The sequence below is a fragment of the Leptonotus elevatus genome, chromosome 4 (genome assembly GCF_054856555.1).
Source record: "Leptonotus elevatus isolate MCC_2025b chromosome 4, RoL_Lele_1.0, whole genome shotgun sequence".
NCBI classification, from domain to species: Eukaryota; Metazoa; Chordata; class Actinopteri; order Syngnathiformes; family Syngnathidae; genus Leptonotus; species Leptonotus elevatus.
In genome coordinates, this window is record NC_141242.1 from 22,613,591 (window position 1) to 22,636,821 (window position 23,231).

A 23,231-nucleotide genomic window follows, 5' to 3' on the forward strand; every position below is an offset into this window, starting at 1 on the left:
CCCTCAGGATCGCTTGCATCTGACATGGACGCATCTGAGAAGCCATTAGGCAACAGATATGGTTCCTCACAGCAAAATGCTTCTCTGTTGCAGGCGTTTACATGACACACTGTCCACATACTCCATTTTCTACACCGCTGGTCTAAATTAGTGTCAGATATGAGTTGGTGTGTAAAAACACTTGATTTTTTTCTTCTTCTAAAAAAAAAACTCACTTAAGTGGCAACAACGTTACAATATAAATGATTGACATTTATAAAAATCATGTTATACAAATAATCGTTCACGCCTAAGGGCAATTTAGAGTCCCCAATTAAGAACATGCTTGTTTCTGGAATGGGAGAGGAAGTCAGAGATTCAAACCCCAAACCCCAGGAAGGTGCTTTCTTTTTAGGGGAAACAAATACTTTAAAACTTGTAGCTTGATTGTGATATTGGATTATTTATTAAATGATATAAAACATAAATAGATACATAACAGTCAACATGCTGGCAGTGTAACGTTTTTGCTAAACATAAAATCACATTTATGTTGCTGAACGTACAGTATGATAGCACACTATGCATGTCGCTGGCGTCAGGGGGGAATCCACATATCTCCAAAATCATCAGGAGACTCCAAAAAATTCATTTGTTCAACCAGTTCTCTTTTAGATTGGTCAATAAATTATAAAATAACATCCATACCTGGATTAACCATTAGTACAAATTTGTATGAAATTGAGCAAATTGTGACATGCGAGGTCTCGGCCCTACGCCAGCGAAGTACAAAATACTGAGGGGTTATGTGACTAATTGTGCAATGTGTCCCAGCTATAAAAAGTATGACATTTTAACTCAAGTACTGCAGAAAGGGTGTTGTAGTTTAACGCAAAACCACACCAAACACAAAACAAAACACGGCTATGATAGACCGGTGCCTACTGCTGTTATTTTCTACTTTTTTTTTCTCTCTTTGAGGTGCATCAGGCATTTCCCCATCAATCAAACCTCTGCCACAATACAGATTCTGATCGTGTCGACATTTTGGAACTGCTACTATGAACAAACTGTACCGATGGGGAACGCGGTCCAGAGTAAGGCTGCTTTTTGACTTCTGGATGTGATTGGTGTTGACAGTGTGGGCGAAAATAAAAGACCTGCGGGTGGCAGGAACGCAATCCATCGTCAGTGTGAAGAGCAATTCTGCATGTTTGAGTTCTATGATTTCTGTAGCTATTTTTACTCCAATATAAAGTGGAGTTTAATTTCACGTTTGTTTATTTTTGTTTAGCTTTGACGTGTTTACATGAGTAAGAGGATAACGCTTCATCTAGCTAAAAGTGTGCGATTACAAAAACGGGCGTAAACCAAGTGCACCCAGGTCGTCACCCGTCCAAGATTGCCTGTGCGGTTCCTTTTTGGTGTGGGTACAGCATATCACAGGACAACACATTCAATGGAGTGTGTGGCAATTTAGCACATTTGATTTGACACAATTCTGGTTTGCACTAGGGGTGTGCCCAAAAAGCGATTCTCATAAGAATCGCAATTCCCATTTAGTACGATTCAGAATCGATTTTAAATGTCCCAAAATCAATGTTATTTAAATTATTTTATACTGTCTTGCCTTTATTTGGAGCTTTGTTCATGTTGTACCCGATTTGGCCACTGAGGGGCAGTGTGGTTCCATGTGGTCTAATATACTGTTAAGTTGTAGCCACATTAGAGAGTAGAAGGGAAAAGTCACAATCAAGTTATTCCAATAAAAGTTTTTTGCAGTGTGGAGCCGTTCTTTTGAGTGCCGCGAGTAGCGCACTAATTAGCATTAGCGAATCAGACTGGAGTAGATCATTACAATTCCTTCCACATATATAGATTGAAGCAAAAATCATTGTCAATCAAATCATTTTGAATCAAAAATCGTTCTTAATCAAAAATCGATTCTAAATCGAATCGCAGGCCTTAAAAATCGGAATCGAATTGTGCGACATTCAAAGATTCCAACCCCTAGTTTGCACTTAGTTATTAGACCAGTATCTACAGCCGTTTGTGTACTGTTTTTGTACAGATAGTAAATAAGGTCCCAAGTCTACAACAATATCACCTGCATCATATAACAACTAACTACCATCGTTTGAAGAAGCGCAGTTTCAGTTTCTTAAGATGTCCGGGACATGACGTACCGTAGCGTATCGGTACTCACTCCATTATCAAGTAGTGTACGTTTAATTAAAGGCACTTCAAGGGGATGAAAAAAAGACAGGATAAACGTATTAAATGTACAATAAATACAATGATGATGTTTCAAAAGAAATGTGAAACATTTGACAGATTTGAACAAACTTTTTTCCAAAGGTGTCACAAAAAGTGATGCTGCGGGGATTAAAGTGTGCTCATTTGTAAAATGGTACATATGAATTCAAATAAAAACGCATTGATGTATTTATAAGCTATAACATGTGGTCCATTGATAAAAAAAAAAAAGTCTCCTTTTTGTAGCTTGGGTCCTCAGTCTACATTCCTGTACCTGGTGAAGAGGTTGTAGAGGACACGAAGAGTTGACTTAAGGTCACAGTTGACGATATCTGAAAGGAGGAAAAGAAAAGCATTGATACAGCCATTATGACAGGGCAATATTCACAACAAAAGAGAATATTGTGGTCTCTTCGCTAAGGCTTAAAGGTCATATGCAAATGTCACAAATGTCCAATTATATTGCAGCTCAGGTTTTGGTCAGCCCTCGCCTACAACTTTAGTTGGTAAATATTTGACCAGCCAGTCTGTAACCATGTAACACTGAGTTGTTTTAAGGTGGATGTTCACTTAGAATAGGCTCGATTAAATATTATTATTATCAATAAAGTAGCAAAAACAGACCACGTGTAAAAATGTACAGACTTACCTTAAACCGATAAAGGGGAGGGCTGAATACTCATTTTGCTGGATCTTAGTGCCACCTTTGACAGAATGGACCGCACTATTTGAATTGATCACCTTCAACAATGTTGTGCGGGGTCACAAATACTGCACTGATTTGCTTTTACTCTTATCTTTTAGAGTAAACATTTGCAGTCACCATAGGCAACCACTGCTTAGGCTCTTCTGCCTTCACCGGTGGTGTACCGCCAGGTTCCGTTTTAGGCCCAATTTTATTTCCCATTTATATGATGCCCCTTGGCTAAATTATGAGCGTCATAATGAATCATTTCACTGTTATGCCGACGACACACCAATAGGAATTCCACTGAGTCCAGAGGGCCTTAGAAACCCAGATGCTGTAAAAGATTGCCTGTCTGACATCAGTTGCTGGATGACTCATAACTTCCTTCAATTCAATAACTCCAAATTTGGAATATTACTATTGAACCTGCCAAATACTGCTCAGAATATTAAATCTCGAAAACAAAATAAAAAAATAGGAGTCCTCTTGGACTCAGATTTTCCCTTCACAACCCATATCAATAAAGTCGTCCAGTCATGTTTACTGCATCTGAATACCATAGCCAAAGTAAAATCAATTTGACCTTGAACAACTGATTCATGCTCTTATTTTCTCCAGGTGAGATTATTGCAATTTACTCCTCCCCGGTATTGGTAAAAAATCATTCTCGCGCCTCCGGTTGGCTCAGAATGCAGCAGTTAGGTTTCTCCCTAATTCTAATAAGTGGCACCACATCAGCCCACTTCACTGGCTCTCAGTCTGTCTTAGAATTGATTTTAAGATTCGACTGATTACTTTTAAAGCATGTATTTGACTGGCTCCGAGCAACTGTACTTATGTGAACTGTCTATTTGTTTAACCACCTATGAGCCAGCCTGTTGTCTCAGATCCTTGGGTCAAGGCCTCCTGATTGTTGCAAAGCCAAGGCTTAAAACGCGGGATCAGTTGCAGCTTTTAAATTACTTGGATTTTAAGTAATGGTGTTTTCTCCCCTGGCTTTTGTGTTAATTATTTAATTTTGTATTTATTGTCTTTTAATATTATTTTTGTGGACTTACTTTTATTTTGGGATTCATTTGTTGTAATCTCAAATTGGGTTGTCGGAATCCATTTTTTTCTATTTTTTAGCCTTGATTGTTACTGTTGCTGTTCTGTAGTTAGGCTGTTTGCATTTTATTGTCTGGGATTTGTGTTGTAATTGGTCTGTTAAAGCCCTTTGTAAACACTCTACAAATAAAGTTTATTATTATTATTACTAAGGAGAAAATACACATTTGACTAAACAAAATAATGAGTTGGATGAAACCTCATTCTTACATTTTTTATTTTTAAATAAGAGGGGTTTGGAGCAATTTTATAAATAACTGTCCTTGCACTTAAAATGATTGTGTAACAGTTTCTTACCCTCTGGCCTCGGCTTTGGTCGCTCCAGACCGCCGTCCTGCATCAGCTCGAACGAGAAGGACACATTATGCACCTATGGTGAGAATGAACATCTATTACGCAAGCTGCTCACCGCTTTGCCCCCATGCAACTAAATGAAAACCCAACACTGATGTGTGCCAAATAGGAACCCTGAGGCTAAATGCCACAATACACCTTGTGACAATTCAATTTGGTTACCATACACACAGCAACACCTCGAACCTCAAACACCACTTTATGGATCTGCAGAAACAAACTATCAATGTAGTACATTTGTACTACTTTTATACTTATATACTTTATATAGAAATCATTATAATAGTAAAAAAAAAATCTAAAGGTAATAGAGCAATATATAATGAAATATAAAAATAATAAAGCAATTTAAGAATAAACAAAGAGTATAACATCCAGTTACTTACTCCTACTAGAGGTGAAGTGATTTCAATGTTTTCATAGCCATTATGTGTGGCCGTCTCGTGCCGTAAAACAAGATGAGCTAAGTTAAAAATGAGCAGGCGCTGGGGGTGGGCACACACAAAACGGAGCCCCTAAGCCATCACTCCAGTCTTTCCCTGCGTAGAAGAGATTACAGATGCTATGAGCTCCTGCCTGTTCTTCCAGGCCAGAAGTGTGTGTGTGTGTGTGTGTGTGTGTGCGTGTGGTTGGAATTGTGCACATTGTATCAGCGGTTGCCATTCTGCTTCACAGCTTGGCAGGGTTGGCTGGCCAAGACGGTTACAAAAGGCTACTGTGGTGTCTCCGTAGATTGCCTGTTTAGAATACCGTGGTACTAGAGAGGCCAATAGAGAGGAGAGATGGCTGCGCATTGAATGGGCTCTGAGGAAAAGAGATGGCATGGAACCAAGCTTTTGAGGGCAGACCCTGGCTATGTGTGCATGATGTTCCTCAGAAAACTGGAGGATCAACTTGAAAGTTTCATTAAACTATGCCACAGAGTCAAATAATATCTAAAAATGGAGAGCACACTCAACCTTCTGGTCAAAATTTTCCGGTGTGAGGAAGAAGTTGTAGAGTGGCACAAAGTATCCCTCCAGCAGACCCATCAGCAACACCAGATAAACACCATCTGCAAACTGACACACACAGGTAGGTAAAGACACCAGCTGCCTGCTAGGAGATCAATATATGTAGACATGATGGTGCAATGTTTTAGGAAAAAACGAACTCAGTGTTTCCCACACCATGTTAATACTCGGGCGGGCCACCCAAGTAGATTTCAAGAAAATGTAATATCTATATATATATTTTTTTAAGTGTTGCGAGCAGATATACCGCATATAACATTAGTGTGCCGTCACTCACTTGTGGATCATGAGGTTAGAGAAGACGCAAGTAGCAGGACTGAGAACAGTATTAACTGTAATTTTGGCTTATTTTTGAGCCAACTGTTTTTAGAGTGTACATTCTTAAAACTGCTGGGTCAAGAACAAACCCAATGTGGGTCAAAATTTGGATGACCTGTTAACTTGGGTCAATTTGACCCAACTTTCTGAATTGTTTTGTATAAAACAACCCAGTTTTTGGGTTACAACCCAAACTTGTGTCAAATTGATACAAGTTAGTGGGTCAGTCCAATTTTCAACTGTTTTTAGAGAGTTCTAATTGAGTAGAAGTTTCTTCTGAATCACCTGTTAGTTTTTTTCCTAAAACATTGCTTTGTGGGTTATTAATTTAATTGGACACAACTTTTTTTTGTTAAACAACTCAAAAATTTGGGTTGGTTCATTAATGATCACAATTAAGTAAAAACATTTAATCAAATGAATAACCCACAAACAAATATTTGGTTGCTTTGTGGGTTATTAATATTAATTTGGCTCGAGTTTTTATGTTAAATAACTCAAAAAGTTGGGTCGGTTTAATTTTTGACCCAATTCAATTGGGTTATTCAATCAACCCAAACAGTTTGTGGGTCGTTTGTTTAACCCTTTGGGTCGGTCCATTCTTGACCCAACTGCTTTTAGTGTGAAGAATACACGACAAAAATATTACTTCACAGCCCCGCCCTCTTTCCATTTAAAACCATCTTTGCCCTTTAATTAAGATAATTTACAAATTATTTCTGTGTGTGTGTGTGAGGGTTGTCATACCTGTGTTTCCAATTCCGACACCTCTAAGTTGAGCTTGTTTAGGTGTTTATTCACAAATGTGATCAGTGTCTGAGAAAACAAAGTCAATAATTTATCAGATACAAAAACTAGAGAGACAAACAAAAAATAAATACTATTAAAGGAATTGTGCTCAGACAATGGTGTGTTGTACTGCTGTGCATCCTCTTAGTTTTGCCTCTCAAAACACCCCCCGGCCTCAGATCCAGTCAACATTTGCTTTATTTGGAAGCTCAAGAAGCTCCACTTGGGACCGTCTCTCACAGTCCAAGATGTTTTGCTTTGAAGAGCTTAGCTGATGATGCCGGATGTGATCCAAAGTAGTGAATGTGTGCATTTTGTGGGAGTTAAAAAAAAAGGGTATTCTAATTTGACACATGTAGTTGTGGTTAAATGTCTGCTTAAGACATTGAAGAGTTTGTTATGCAGACACAAGGTCGAAATATGTGTGCAAAGCATCACTACCTTTTTGACAACATTGAGTTTATCTGGAGCATGGTCAAACAGGGTGTCAAAAGCATCACGCTCTGTGGGAAAACATGGAATAAATGATTAAACCCAAAAAAGAAAACAATATATGAACTTATCTAGAAAAAGGCTGGTAATATCTTAATAACAACATACCATGTCTTCCAGAGAAAGCCCTGGTAAAATAAGAAGAGAAAAAAAATGTGTCAAAATACAAAGAAAAAAACGTGTAATTTCATGTTATTCACAATTTCACACTTGAATCTCTATAGAAAATGGGAGAATGAAAGACAAGTGCTTCCAATTCAATCACAGAGGAATGTGGAGAACAAGAGGGGGATTAGAAATGATTCAACAATAGACGTAGCTATGGCATCATAATTAGATTAACGAGAAACACAGTTACAGAACCCGGGCATCATCAGTGAGAGGTCCACGGTGACTCCATATTGTAAAATCATCTCAACAGCAAAACAACACAGCTGGGTATTGATACAATGAATGGAGAAAACAGCTTCTCCATGTTAACAGGGCGGGGGGGGGGGGGGTGCATCATCATCATCATGTTTGGAGATCATCACATGCTTTTGGAGAAGAACAACTGCTGCAGTTCAAATGTCCCTGTCGAGGAGCTATCGCAGCAGGGCAGGCCAGAAAGAAATCACACATTCCCATGGACATACATTAAGTTTATGGGCAGGCATGTCTGGGCAATACTCGTGGTGCTATGCTAATAACCATGCTAGTGCTCGTTTGTGTGTTTCGCTGTCCTGCTGTTATCTTTCTCGTTGCTGCTGTCAGGTCGCAGTCTCTTGCTCCACAGCAACCCAGATGTGTGACTTGCACGTGTGTATGTGTGTGGGACATAGAGACTCTACTGTTGTTCAACAACGGGTACTAATACATCGCCTGCTCTGCTCCAATACTAGACTACTTCACACAATACAGTATTTGTGTAGATTGCTTTAATTCAGTGGTGTACAAACTTTTTCCTCTAAGGGCCATATACAGAAAAAATTAACGATGCAAGGGCTACTTTGATATATTATTGTTATTATTATTTTTATTTAAGCACATAAAATCAGTTAATCAAGCAATTGTATATTGTTTACATATGACAGTGTTTTGTAGAAAAACTGCTAGAGCTAGTTAAGATTTTGCTGTGGTCAAGACCCTGTAACCCACGCAAAAAAAGCTCTGGGTAAAAAAAAATAATCAAATAATCTATATCAAATAGATTTTCTTTTTCGAGCCCAATAGATTCATAAAACCATAACTATTTTTTTGGGTATCTTTCTGTTTTCTTGAAATTTACCGTTCACATGAATTTAAAAGTATTTTCTTACATTTATGAAAGACCAGATTTTTTATTGCATTTTAAGTCATGTAACAGGGAACCAATGCATACTTTGATGTGTGTTTGACTAGACCCGGTATTGAATTAAATGCCCACCCTTCTCAATTCCAGTTTGAGAGTTAGTGTGCATTGCTAAATTTATTAATAAATAATAAAACGGTTTTGTCAAATAAAGGATGGATGAGGGATGGATTACTGAATAAAATGAAAGAATACATTTTTAACTCCATTTGACTTCACATTACAACCACACTTTGCCTCTTCCCACTGCTGCAATGGCAACATAATTAAACTACCCCTGAAGTCCAGGAGTCATTGAGTAGCAGACACAAGCTCGGTCTCTCACACTAATGGCTAACACCTGAATGAAGTGCTTTAGTTGTTGAAAAATGAATTTACCAACTTGATTTTTTTATTTGCAATGTGAAACGGTCATTGCTGTTTTATTTGTATAATCCCAACATTTCATCATTGTGTTGAGAATAATCCTGTTTTAAAATATCGTTTATGCCATGGTTGAACTTGCATAATTTCAGTGAACACACTCCTAATTGATGTGTGCGATGCTCTCTGTACCATGAGCTAAATTGCTAGGCACTAGGCAGTCACTGTGGCTCACTGATTAACACCTCTAATGCTCTCTTTTCCTTCTCAAAACACACACTCATATATGGAAAGCTCTGCAAGCATATCTGCAGTGTGTGAGTATCACTTGTACACATTTAAATGGATATAAAAAGCAGTAAATTACTTCTTCTGTTCTACTACTTACTCTGTGTTACCAGTGATTTCTTCTTGAATTTGTCTGGATTGGAGGATGCCCTCTCTTTTCTGAAATCCAGAGAAGATGAAAGTCATTCTAACAGAAAAATGATGCAAACATATTATTGGCAGTGACTCTTAAACCTGGACAGAGAAGATGCATATAAAATAAGTGTTGCTACTCACCTGGACCACAACTACTTGAATAGAAACATGGTCTGGCAACCTGATTGGTGCCCTGAAATGTTGTGACAGCGCGACGAGCAGGTGAAGGATGGCGACGATACTCTTCGCATGGACCGCTTTATGTTGTGAAAGACAAAGAAGTTGTGTGCGTCAGTGATTGGTCAAATTAATATTTGTCTGGTAAAATCAGAATTAGTGCTAGCTACAGCTGTTAGTCTGTGTGCTTGTTATTCTTTCTTAATTATATATATATATATATATCAATCTAACACCAATTAATGTGTTTTCTCCTTTCATCCCCTTTCAAAAAGTTTTGTGTAGCACTCCCGCCCCCCCAATTAATTAATTTAATGGAGAAATAATACAAATGAGGACACAAAAAGAAAATAAGAAAGAAAATAAAAGACACACCTGTGTGGTGTTTTTGCTAAGTAGCAGCAAAAACACCAGACAAAAGATAAAGTTCATGCATTGAAGAAGTTCAGTAAATCTCTGCAAAGTTTTCACAAAGGAATTCTTTGGCACAATTTTATATATATAAAATCATTGTTTCTCTGACAAACATGACATTTTCAGCAGTAAATTTAAACTTAAATTCTCAGATTTCTTCTGGTCCCCACCTTTCAGTAATGAATATTAATTCAGATCAAATTGATGGGATGTAAAAAGGAGCACTGTTGTAAAAACAAAACATTTTTAAAAATCTAGAGTGATCATGTGTCATACGATTGAAAGCAGGTCAGACATGATTCAGGACAGGGTAAAAGTGAGGACAGGTAAAATTAATTAAGACAAAACTCAACATAAAAGGACAGCATGATCAATTGGATTTGTTGGTATTCATTCACGCTTTTAGGATTTTTTTATTTTTTATTTAAGAGAAATTACTAACATGCCTCTAAGGACATCCTTTTCAGCACTAGTGTATCTTCTGTCTACTTACCCAAGTTAATCTCCCTTCAAGTTAAAATTAGGCTTTATTCCAATAATAATAATAAATGATGCGTCCAGAAAGTATGCAGGGTTTGAATCAGCCTGATATATATGCGTATGGTTAATGCTCCATTAATAGTCCATAGACAACTTAAGTACGGTAATGCTTATTTTTCCGACCATGAGATTTAAAAGCAAGTACTGTATCAAGGTAACATTCAAGTTCCCAGTACTGGTTGGAATCACCTGCATGTATACAGTATACCATTAATGCGCATACCTGTGTTTTTCCTACTCTTTACCGCTCTGTAATTCCAATTACAAACCAAATTATACTGTATTGCAAGAAGAAATATACAACAATTTCTGTAATCCCAGTTTACTTTACTGAATAAAGCCAACAGCATAAAATGTCGATGACCAAAGTGCATGAAATTGTCAGTGAAATTGAATAGGTTGTGTGACGACAACAACAGTGTCACTTACAGTCCACATTCCAGCGAATGTTCATTGTAGAGAGTTTGAGTGAGTCGTTGATCCGTTCTAAAACAGTCTGCAGTTTCTGCTTCTGTGCGATCTCTGACTGCGTCACCTCCGCCACATTCAGTTTCTCACCTTCCAGCTTTTCTGAAACCCATCACAAGCATACAGTACGTAATAAGCATGGCAAGCATTGATATAACAAACAATACATTATGTCTTGTTTGAGAGAGAACAAAGAACAGTATTGGTAGAGTTGAGAAAATTGAATACATTATATCTTACTATAGGTACAGATTTTTGTGTAAACATTTGAAACTAATACTCACCAAATAGTTTCTGCAGGACCTGTCCGTCATAGAGATCTTCAGCCAGATCCTTCACAATGATCCTTTCCCCAACGAGAACATCATTTATCCAGTCTATCAACACCTGTGTGAGCACATGACAACATTCCTTGCGGGACTGAACTGCAGTGATGCAATGAGTGCTGCCTGCTAAAACACAAGTATGAGCAATTGCGACTTGCTTGTGTTTTTATAAACTACAGTAATTAGCTATGAAAGTTTTTTTCTTGTTCGCAAAAAGTTTTTGAGAGCTTTTCTACTGTCTACATTTTTACGTTTGTATTAATTTCTTTAATTTTGTTGTATGCATTATGTGCCAAAGTTCACCCTCTTTGATTTTTGCTATTGTAGATGTTTTTCTTCAATCATATCGATTAGTGAACAATTGTATTGTGCTACTACTGATGCAGAAATATTATGACTATATTTTATTGTAGATTCCAACTTCTTCCTGCAACTCGGGTTTCACCTTCACATGTTTCCAGCTCCTCTCATCAAATGTGGGACGTCTGCTGATAGGTGTAAAATAGACTCAGTTGAGGTGTCTGAATACTTGTTCCTTGCACCACTAACCTTCATAAGTTCTTGCAGTTTGCGGTCGTTCTTGGAGTTTGGATCCACCATGGTACGCACCTCATTCTCCTCTAGAAGATGAACATGATGTCAGTTTATGGCAGAAATTTGTTTATGGCAGTCCAACAACGTTGTTTCTTATTTTCTTTGATAGGATGACTAATGACTCGTCAGCCCAGTACGCTACTGACACAACTTGGAAAGTAGATGGCACGGAATTACTTATTACATCCTTATTTTCTTGATAGAGAGAACACAAACGTGTTTCATGTCACACTAAACTGAACTGCACTTCTCAGTGGAAATGGGGCTTCATTGCCGAGCTCGATACAGGGTTTTTCCGAGCCTAAAATGAGGCAGAGGTTTTATCATCCTGACCAGGATGGGTGACTATCGATACCAGGTACGGGTGCCAATACCGGTCTTATTTTAAGGCATAAGTGTCAAACTGAGTCCTCCAGGTTTTGGATGTTTCCCTTCTCCAACACAGCTGTTATATGATCAGCTCATCAGCAAACTCTGCATAAGCCTGATAATGATCCTGCTGATTGGAATCAGCTTATGTTGGAAAAGGGAAACCTCCAAAACCTGCAGGAGTACGGCCCTCGAGGACCAGAGATTGACACTTATGTTTTAAGGTATCGGTACTCGCAGCGGTAACCTATACCATTATGAGCCGCCCTCCTTAAAGCCATTTTTTACGGTATATGAATACAAAGATGCCATTTTTAAACTCTAATCATTAAAAATGCATCCACTGGTACATATTAAATTGTAAATATAGTTCAGCGATGTTGTAAAACACTATTATGTTAATTGCATATAGTGTTTTTATGACTTCGCCGTGTGCAACGGCATGTGCAACGGTTGCTCCATGATCTGTTTCTTCTTCGGTACATTAAAGTTTAAAAAGGTTGAATGGCTGTTGCTTCAGGTCTTTCCGGTGCACTGCTGTTGATATAGCGCCTCCATAATGGCGCAACACTGCAACTGCAGTTAAAATGCGTTCCTGCCGAGCTCAATCAACACAGCCGGAGCGCTGTGTTGAGCGATATCAGTGGCTCAGGCTGGAGGTGGCGAGCAAATTAGGTGGAGGTGGCCACCTTTGAATTTTGTACACAGGAAAAACCCTGCGATAATTCCGCCTGCTTGGTATGAAAGTATGATATTTTTGCATGTCAAGATTATGCAATCTTCAACCCATAAATTAAAGAAAACTGTCATGATAGTAGATTTCTAAAACAGTCTAGAGCTTGTGAATACTGCCCTATTATTAAAGCACTAAAAATGTTCACGTGTAATTGAAGGACTGACTGTGATGTGAATACCTAGCATGGTGTCCTCTGGGTCAAGCTCATAGTGGGTGGGGCTTAGAGGAAGGTTGATGGCATTTATCCCCTCTTCCTGGAGCTCAGACACTGGAGTGATGAAAAACAGGTATTATAAATCAGTAAATAAAACAACATAATTGTGATGTCAGTGATAAACTGACTGATGTCACTGGGTATAAAAGTAACAAAGGATATCAGGAATAATGCAATCATTTATTGAATCCTCTTGAGAATTTCAATTCAAATTATTCTACTATTCTATATTTTACACCCAAGGTAAGAATATATTCTCAATTGCCTTACTTGGGCTCGTGTGACTGATTTCCAGTCCAGATTTCCATATTTAGTCTGGTACCAACAACCTGCCCATGCCCAAGCTAAAACTTTGCAGGCTCGGTGAATCTAATCACCCCAATTCAAAATATGACTGAATGTGCATTCATAAAAACAATACACATGATATCACATCCAGTGCACCACAGACCAGTTTTCACTGCCTGCATTACAAGCTCGAAAGATACGTGAGATTATTTATACAACTCTACAGATGGTAGTCAACTGAAGGATCATGTAGAAATAAAACTGTATGGCCAATGACAAACTTGGAAAATGAATTATACAAAACAAATAAAAAACAATTATACATACAACATAAAAAAATTATCTGGATCAAGTTTATTATTGTGCCATTGCTATGCCCTGTTTACCCCCAGCAAAACAGAAGCATGCCAATCCTAAACCTTGTGGACCGTGTGTTTGGAAGCAAAAAACAACAACAACATTGTTATTTACCAGAAAAGCACTTGTGGATACCACTAAATGCTATTTTTATCAGAAAGCTGCTTCTAACATGCCCAGCATGTTTTCCTTCTCAGTTTGTCAGGTAGCTCAGGAGGCTCAGCCATTCGACATGTTCGTCTCGGGAGCATGGAGCGAACATCCTGTGAATTTCTTTGCCTTCCATGGAACAGCATCTGCATAATCAACACCAGCCACAAACCTACCATACATTGATAAACACACCTTTTAATTAAAAATGAGCTTGAACAAATGTGTTTTCAGCTTGTTAAATCATTGTTGATAATTATTACAAAAATATGTATCTGGCTCCTGGCAACATTAAAGATTGGTGCTGCTTTAAGCCTGGTTCACACAGCAGAAGAATTGGCCCGTGCATGCGCTATTACACTCCTTTTTTAAATTTAATTATTTTTTTAAACACGCACACACTGATACTACACAAATTAACGTGGATCTCCGAGTGGAACGCGAACCCGCGCTGCCAACACCGAGGGGCAAGCATTTACACTCCTTTAAACAACGCATGTTCTTCTTATGCCGCTTTTTCGGCTGAAAACCAGGAAGTATCGCGACTGGTCCTGCATGTTTGTTGACTCGGAAGTCACGTTTAATCTGGAGATGTTTTGCGAGACTTCCCGTGACTTTCATGAATTAACTTGGCTCGTGTGTAGTATGTTGATTGTGCAGTATGGCTACACACCACACACGGTACGTTCAAAACTGTTATTCCCGTGATTTTTTCCTCCTCACGTGTGGTGTGTCTCAGAGTTTAAGTCGGCCGGCAATTTTAAAATCTACTATATTTGCGCAGCACAAATTTGATTAGCTGCACGAGAAAGTGAACCCGACTTTCACGTATCATCAGTACCCACAATGTAGATAACATATCATACATATCACTTCCCTCTCCTTTTGTGTCAATGTTGGAAAAGCAGAAATGCAATGCATCACATGAATCAGAACTTGGCTTCTCCATGTGAGGATGCAAATGGCTGACATATTTTATCGCCTACCTGGTGAACAAAGTCCCCCCCCCCCACCCCCTCCCAGGAGGTGGCAGGACATGTGCTCCCCCTAAGAACTTCTTGAATCTGAGCATGCAACTCTAAAAACACTCAGCCACAAGATGTGTTTGTTCTACTTTTGCTCAGCACAACAAATTGTGTATTACTATTGCTGTCTCCTCCATCACGCAGTTTGAGATCTCTGATCCTCTATCTATCTATTTGATTCATCCAATCCGGTTCCCATGACTATAGCACTTTAACATCCTCATCCTCTCTTCGCTTTAGTTTCAACTGGCTATTACTGCACTTTACTATGGCAACCGCTTTGGCGACTGACCATAAGCGTCACAGTGACGTGAAATTGAATCAATGATCGTCAAAAAAGCCAGTAGCCAAGGCCTTCCATCAAATCATAGAACACACGCACACACACACGCTGCGCAAGTGAGTGTGTGTGTGTGTGTGTCTCTTGTCCTGCCAGCATGAGTTTGATGCGATTACATGCAACAGCATCAAATGAGGCTCAGCTGTGGAACAGTAAACCAGAGCAGCACCAAGTAATCATCCATTTAAAAGGAGCGCTTTCCACTTCCATGTGAAAACACTTGAAAATCATGCTCACAGAGGCAGGGAATGACACGACGTGTTTCCGGTGACGCTACAGAATGATCACATTATTGTTTTGTAGTTGATGACCTCACCTTAAAATAAAAATAAAAATGATGACCTCACCAATGTTGATAACATTACTAACCGCCCTCTATTAGAAATATATCTATTTGTTGCCATGGAGGCGACAATTAGTGACTGATGCTATGTTGACAGCAGATGCAAAGAGAACTTTAACCTCTGCTGTTCCGCATCATGTTTAGCCATGTTAGCTAGCCAGCCGTAGCTTTTAGGGAGCACAGGTGCTGCAAAATATTGAGTATCAAGTAGGGGTGTGCCCAAAAATCGATTCTCATAAGAATCACGATTCTCATTTAGTATGATTCAGAATCGATTTTAAATGTCCCAAAATCGATTTTATTTAAATTATTTTATACTGTCTTGCCTTTTGTCTGTGTGTGCCTTTATTTGGAGCGCTGTTCATGTTGTACCCAGTTTGGCCACTGAGGGGCAGTGTGGTTCCACGCGGTCTAATACACTGTTAAATTGTAGCCACATTAGAGAGTAGAAGGAAAAAGTCACAATCAAGTTATTCCAATAAAAGTTTTTTTTTCTCAAGCGTGGAGTCGTTCTTTTGAGTGATAAAAGTGCCGCGAGTAGTGCGCTAATTAGCATTGGCGAGTCAGACTGGAGTAGATCATTACAATTCCTTGCACATCTATATATTGAAGCAAAAATCATTGTCAATCAAAAATCCTTCTTAAATCGAAATTCGATTCTGAATCGAATCGCAGACCCAAAAATCGGAATTGAATCGAATCGTGAGACATTCAAAGATTCCCACCCCTAGTATCAAGCGTTCCCGATATGAACAGCGGCCAACAGCATGATGGTGGTGTAATATCTTTAGTGTTAGCACGAAGGGAGATCAAAAGATGTAATAAACATGTTGTCACCGCGGTTCACCAATAGTGTCCAAATCGCTACCTTCAGGCTAATGCATACTACAAAACCGTTTATACCGCACATCCCTGGTAAGAACCAGAGTCGCGTTATTGGCTATTAAATTGGAAGCTGGTAAAACAAACAAAAAGTACACTTATTATTGCCTGATATTTGTCTGTTCATTTATTATGCATGATTTTAGTAATAGAAAATCTAGCTGAATATTTTCCACTTCACATTTTTGAGTCTATTTATCTTGTTGAAGCCATTCCTCACCTGACGTGCGAATAAATATCTGCAGCAACAGTAAAAAAAAAAAAAGAAAAAAGGATGATTGATCATTTTAAATGGATAAAAGTCAAAATATTGACTAATAAATCTTTAAAAAAAAAGAACATGTTGATTTCATAGTATATATGCAAAAATGTGTACTGGTCCATTTAGGCTAGCGTCAATGAATCTTGGGTGGCTCACCAAAAAACCTATTAGAAAAAATCTCATACCGTTCACCTAAACCGAACACCGCCGTCAGGAGACCCGAGGGGACCAAAGAAAACCAAGGAAGGTGAAATCCAGGTATAGGTTTTTTGGTGAGCTAACAAATACACGCACGCACGCACGCACACACACACACAAAAAAAATAAAAAATAAAAAATTAAAAACAATAAATAAATAAATAACTAAAAATAAAGAGCAATGATGATGACATTTCCGAATGAACAATACTGAGCTCTTTAAAAAAAAGAAAAAAAAAGAATCTTGGGTGGCCTGACAATGTCACGTAGTGGCCATGGGCAATCGGGCCAATTACTTTTATTATTTATAAAAATAAATAAATAATTAATTATTATTAGTTGTGTACATGCACCAAAATCTAGACAAAATATAGCATTATCCAGTTGTGCTAGCTCAAATAAGGTGTTTACATGGAACCTACAATCTTTAAGTCAGATTAACTAAATTATTTAAAAACTAATAAATGTACAGGACAACGATCTTCCTAAAGAAATACTATTGCTACTGGTAATCTGGACCATACTGTATTTTATTGCTCAGAATGTCCATAGTATTCATTGTAATTGTATCATACTTTACCTCCGATGCCATATTGCACTATTGATAAACTAGCAATAATGCTGCACACATCTTGTCGCTGTTTACAAACAATACCTTATTTCACCTTTTAACTTATGTTGCACTACCATTCATAGATCTCACTCTAGTCTACACATCATCACTCTTTGCACTTCTAATTATAAACTAAACTACTAAACAACACCCCCCCCCCCCCTATGCTTACACCTTAGTAATAAAGTTGAATTTAATCAAATATACAGTACATCTGAATAGCCTCATTATTCTGAACCCAATCAGAATTTAGGGGCAAAAAATTACCTGTAGAATCTCACATAACCATTGTATTGATTGGTGCCACGCCAAACTCCTCATATGGCTTGATAGGTCGGTTTGAACTGAGAACTCAGTTCAGCGAGCATCTACAGTTTTATTCTGGGCATATTGAGAAGGTAACAGGAACATACATTTCGTTACATTACGATGCAATCAACAATTCTTAGTTATGCTTTTGTTTAACAGGGAGATGCATGTGCCACATCAAAAATCACATTAAACCATCATCAATATTAAGCGCTACATTGTGTTGCATTTTGTTATTAAGTTTTAGCTAACTTTAGGAAATGGTTAAACCATTACCGATATAACAGTAATATTGCAATTATTGTACAATAGCTTTGTTTTCACTATTACTGTTGTAAACCAAAGTTAGTGGCTGAAGAGAGGCGAGCCTTGTCAGAGACCACAGGAGAACGTCACAAGTGAATTCTTGACCTTACATGGATATAAACACGTAGCCCATACACACAAGACAGTCAGTCACTTTTTAGTGATTACGTTCATATTGATTTTTTGGATTTCTCCTATTATTAAAACGGCCCTCGATTCTTGGCTTATTACTTAGATGTTTACCTTCTTTAGCTTTCTTCCTCCTGGCCAGAGTCCCTCCAAGTTTTCCAAGGAAAGAGTCGTCTTTCTTTCGAGAAGAAGGAGATTTCGGCGTTGTCGGCGATTTAGGAGATGACGGCGACTTCTGAGGAGAGGAAGCCATTGTTGGAACAATACTCCAGTCCTACGCTGGTTGATTCAAACTTTCGAAGTTGACGTGGAAATTGAAAGTTTTCTGGAAAGGGTGCGAAAAAAACCCGGTCCACTCCCTAAAGCGGAAATGGAATTCCACTCTTTCCTCCGTGGTGAGAGGCCCCACCTCTCTGGAAGAACATCAGGAGAGGAAGCAGCTGTGGTAGACTAACTGAATGGACGCAGTTTGCCCACGGACAAGAACCTGGCAAATCGTATTTCCGCCTCTACATCGTATCAAGTGAAGCCATCGGCGGCCATCTTGCGTTGCCAATCGTTAAGCGTGCCTACCTTCAATACACTGATTTCTCTGCGGCGTTTGCACGTTGTTTTCAGTCTCCTCGGCGAAAATTCTATTGCAGCGTACGGTTCCACCAATAAGTCTGGGAGAAGAGCTACGTGCATATTTCATCAAAAAAAAAAATGTACAGGTGAGCCGTGATTAGGCATTACCTGAGCTTTGAGCACCTGTGATGTCATATTTAGTTAACAGCAAGTGACAAAATGTGTTTTTAAATGTATTGTACATTAATAATAGTCAAAGTTATCAAATTAATTCTAGACATTTTTTTATTGCTGAAATAGCCAAGTCAAGTATCCCTTTAATAGTAATAAATACATATAAAATATATATATATATATAAATATTAAAAAAAAAATATATATATATATAGGAATTTTTTGTAAAGCTGGTCATCACTGAAAGTTTAGTTTCTCTTTCACATGCAGACAATATGCTCACAAAACAAATCAAGTTCAACAAAGTTATTCAACAGCAGGAATACATTTAAATCCATTTTTATTATAGATTGGGGTCATTTTAAAACAAACCAAATGGTATAAAACCAAAACCTGTAGCAAAATCACATTTAAATACCACCAAATTCAAAATTTGGTTCAACACTTCCCATTTAACTTCAGCAATCAATTGTAGTCACACTGAACTGTATAGGATAGGCACACTCCAGCCATGTAGCAATTTCTAGACACTGCACCCCTGTTTATTGGCTGGATATACTGTACAAGAGTACATTGCTTAACTATTCAGCTACATTCACACATTAGATTACAATTAAATGAGCAGTACAACATGAAAAAACAAACACCTTATGACACCATAGCCACTTTCATACAGGCCATCTTTCACAGCCTTGTTCTCTCAAGTGTGTAAAGTCCCAATGCGGGATTGAAGGGTAAATTCGACCCGCAAACCTGTTGCCTTCTGAGGTAGTATCAGAGGCAATAAAGGCAAAATGCCACCAGTACATAAGCGGAGTGAGAAGTTTAACATTCAAGACTCACTGTTCACGCCACTTTCTTGAAAGCAATTGCAACGGTTGTACTGATGTCTCCTCACATTATTACTGTTAATGAAAGTGCAAAGCCACAACAGCAGTCTGACTTCTGTTTGAAAGGTACCTGCTAGTAAATCCCGGCTCTACTGTTACACCTGTGATGCACCAATTTGTTATGACGGCAGTGTCAAAGCGGCTTTATTCACCCACACAACACACAGGAGACAAACTTATATTAGTGAACTTAAGAAACATCTGTGTATTCATTATACAATTACAAAATTCTAGCTGTGCAAAATTGAAACCCCAGGTAAAGTGTCCGGTTAGTCCATGTGATAAAAAGTGACCATATACAACAAAAGACATATCTGTCAACAATCCAAGTTATGTAAAAAGAGCAGCAGTTGTGTCCACAGGCTAGTAGCATGATGAAGTGTTCAAAAAGGCAGTCAGTCATGATCACAAGTAGTAAATATGAAGTACGTTGATATTAAGCCATTTCTTTTGTGGCAGTAGTTCTATTTTGATTCTTTCAAGTCTCTGCAATGATTAAAAAAAACTGTGTGCTAAAAATCTTTAAAGTCAAGACTAGCTGTACGCTATGATGATGAACATAATGGAAAGGTATAGAGTTTACTTTTCATCTTTCGACCAGTTTTGCACAAGCATTATTTCATTTGAATTGCACTCCCTGGCTTGCTTGACCTGGCCTTTCTTTAAACGTCACCCTTCAGCCCTGACTCATCTGACGCCCAGCTGTCATTAGCCTGGGCCCAATGAAACTCGTAGCCTTTAGACAGCACAAGGCTCTCCAAGTCCTGGTCTTCTGCTCTTTCCATCAGCCTCTGCTCCTCAAGTTTAGACACCAGCATGTCCCTTTTCTCCACTGTCCTCATAATCTCCGATAGGATCTCCTGCTCCTTCTGGAGTTCAGAGGCGCTTTTCTTTGTATCTTTGGGAGAGAAAAAAAAATTAAAAAAATAAAATAAAAAATAAAATATATATATAATGATCAGCTCAGCTCAATGAATCCTTACTGCATATGTGTGTGTATGTGTGTGAGCGATTTACCTTCTTTACTCATCCTGCGTCGAAGGTCTTGCTGAAGTCGGCCCTGGGTGTCCTCCAATTCAAGCTCCTGAGCACTGAAACAGTAATAAGTGACATCTTCTGGTCAAAGACAGAAAGTGCATCACCAGTGACAAACTGGACTTGATGCTTTCATGTTTCTCAGTCAGATGTCACTTACAAGATCATGAGATCAGACTCATATCGTACTAGTCTGTTCTTCTCCAAAACTAGTTCAAACCAGGATTGATATAGTTGGGCATGTTCGCCATCATTTGTCTGACTGTCAGCTCCTTGGAGTGGGGAGACAAAAGCAAAGGTTAAAACACTAGGTATTGACAGTGCGGCAGTTACAAGGGGATTAAAAGAAGGTAAACAAGGCGATTGCAGATGAAACGGGAAGCTCAGACAACATATTTTAGAAAACTGAGAGGGCTGAGAGAAAGTCAGATTAAATATTTCTACTGTAGGTCATTTCATAACTTTCTATTATAACCAAATCTCAACCATATACTGATACAAACACACCCACAGTGAGATCAAATTTTAAACTCATTGTCAAAGACACACTGTACAGTGGAGCACAAGTGTTTTTCACAGGACGATCTACCTTTTTTCAGGTCCTTACTGTATCTGCATCTAGTTTAGTACCTGTTTCTCCTCTTAAAACCTTTTCTATAGCCACTCCTCTCTCCTCCAGGTCTCTTTGTTTCTCTCCAACCTCCTCTAGTTGTCGCTGAATCACCTAAATGAGTCACCAAACACATTGCATTCAGACTAGAGCTGTCAAGCGATTATTATTTTTTGTTAAATCAGATTAATCACATCTTAGAATTTTGATTAATCATGATTAACACTTAATTCAAAAGGCTTTTTTAATCAACATTTTTTTGTTATGAAGACGTCTTCAACATTTTGATCAACTGCACACTCATCTTCTTCTTTTTCTAAGGGTTAGTTAATTACTTGCATAATTTAAAATGAAAAAAGGACCCCAATATGTTGACATGAAAAAATACTCTGAACGTCATACGCAAACATTTATTAACTCATTTGCGCCCAAAAATTTATAAATACATTGCACTTTAAATGTTTTAAGTGTCCCAAAGACACAAAATACAGATACAGAAGGCTTTGATGCAGCCTCTCAACTGCAAAGAACGGTTGAAGAAATGAGTTATTACACAAACGGCCAGCAGCGCAAAAGAGATCAACCAGGGCCATGTTGCAAAAAAGCTCATTTATTCACAATTCGAAATTTGTGAATAATGATGCAACTTAGCTATATTCTAATGGTAATTGCTGCAATTATATAATTTATAGACATATACTTTACTACTACTACAATATACTTAGAAATCAACTTTTTTTTTCCCTGATGAAAAAAAGAGACTCCAATCTTTTTTTGGTAGGTTCCATGTTTTTTATAGCAATAGAACACAAAATTCTGTGGGCATTGCAAAAGCAGTCAAAATCCAGTAAAACAGCTGGGAGCGAAGGGGGCTGCGTCAGTGAAAATGGCTGGCAGTGAATGAGCTAAATGCTTTACTTTAATGCATGTAGTTCTGCTTATTGCTCAAACAAGCTGTGCTACATTACATTTAACATAACCATCTGTTGTCAAGCTAAAGGATCATCTGCGCTCAAAACTAATAGTGTGCTTAATCTATGTGAATACATGATTAATGCGATATTTTTTGTGATTAATCAATGAGTTAACGCTTTAACTTTGACAGCACTAATTCAGATGAAAAGTGTGCTGATTAAAAATCAGAATTGCACAAAAAAATAGGGGGAAAATAATAACAGATATTCTACAGCTGCTAAAGAGAAGTAGGTACTAGAAGCACGAGTAAAAAACAATAGTACCTGAGCTCTATGCAACCTCTTTAACTGTTCTTGTTTGGCCTGCAGGGCCGCTGTCTTTTCTTGCTTCTTCAGTCGTCTTTCTGAGGACACCTGTGACCACAAGCATTCAACACGGAATAAAACATACACACATTGAAACGCTAACACACACACACACAAGTGCACTGTACATAATCTACATAAAAGTGTACAAACCCTGAAATTAGTTGATTCACATTCGTCATCAGTTGAACAGGGTTTCTCCAGACTCTGCTGACTCGCAGCTAGACAAAAAACATATACTTTACGTTGCTAAGAAACTAACACTTAGGCATGAAAAAAACAATTAATGTAAGAGTCTTCTCTTTGTCACCTTCTGCATTTTCGGGGAGTGCTTTAACACATGAAGCCTCGTAAAAATACATGGACTGACGAGGACCGTCTGTATTGACCCGGATCGACGGATGTAAACCTGCTTCAGTCAGTGCTTAGCCTCAGTCTGTGTATTTTTTTAGGCTTCGTGTCATAAAGCACTTGCCGAAAATGTATGCCCATCACATAATTGTTAATTATCTCATGTTTGATA

General features: G+C 38.2%; 2 protein-coding genes across 6 annotated transcripts in view; both read right to left on the minus strand.

Annotated features, from left to right (window-relative positions):
• Positions 1 to 422: 422 nt before the first annotated feature.
• On the minus strand, positions 423 to 18,658 carry LOC147176044 (alpha-parvin). Its single transcript, XM_086074309.1, has 13 exons — positions 18,267 to 18,658; positions 12,915 to 13,004; positions 11,587 to 11,657; positions 10,996 to 11,098; positions 10,673 to 10,813; positions 9,254 to 9,369; positions 9,078 to 9,136; positions 7,105 to 7,124; positions 6,946 to 7,007; positions 6,463 to 6,531; positions 5,344 to 5,445; positions 4,328 to 4,400; positions 423 to 2,567 (listed from the first exon to the last, which is right to left on the minus strand). Exons 1-13 carry the CDS (start codon positions 18,403 to 18,405, stop codon positions 2,491 to 2,493), a joined length of 1,122 nt encoding a protein of 373 aa, XP_085930435.1. The 5' UTR covers positions 18,406 to 18,658; the 3' UTR covers positions 423 to 2,490.
• A 558-nt stretch (positions 18,659 to 19,216) lies between these two features.
• The window catches only part of LOC147176045 (F-actin-monooxygenase mical2b-like), a 51,445-nt gene continuing 47,430 nt past the window's right edge, over positions 19,217 to 23,231 (minus strand). For all 5 annotated transcript variants that reach the window (XM_086073318.1, XM_086073317.1, XM_086073316.1 and 2 more), the window contains 6 exons: positions 22,862 to 22,929; positions 22,667 to 22,756; positions 21,449 to 21,542; positions 20,979 to 21,090; positions 20,801 to 20,874; positions 19,217 to 20,681 (listed from right to left, as the gene is read on the minus strand). In XM_086073318.1, the coding sequence (XP_085929444.1) occupies positions 20,446 to 20,681; positions 20,801 to 20,874; positions 20,979 to 21,090; positions 21,449 to 21,542; positions 22,667 to 22,756; positions 22,862 to 22,929 (674 nt within the window). In that variant the 3' untranslated portion in view covers positions 19,217 to 20,445. The remainder of the gene's footprint in view (positions 20,682 to 20,800; positions 20,875 to 20,978; positions 21,091 to 21,448; positions 21,543 to 22,666; positions 22,757 to 22,861; positions 22,930 to 23,231) is intronic.

Excerpts from the sequence above, each read along its gene's own strand:
- LOC147176044 (XM_086074309.1), bottom strand. The coding sequence starts at position 18,405 with ATGGCTTCCTCTCCTCAGAAGTCGCCGTCATCTCCTAAATCGCCGACA. Across the intron at positions 10,814-10,995 it reads GGTCCTGCAGAAACTATTTG|AAAAGCTGGAAGGTGAGAAA; the intron begins GTGAGTATTAGT and ends GATGGGTTTCAG. Across the intron at positions 4,401-5,343 it reads CGGAAAATTTTGACCAGAAG|GTGCATAATGTGTCCTTCTC; the intron begins GTTGAGTGTGCT and ends TTCTCACCATAG.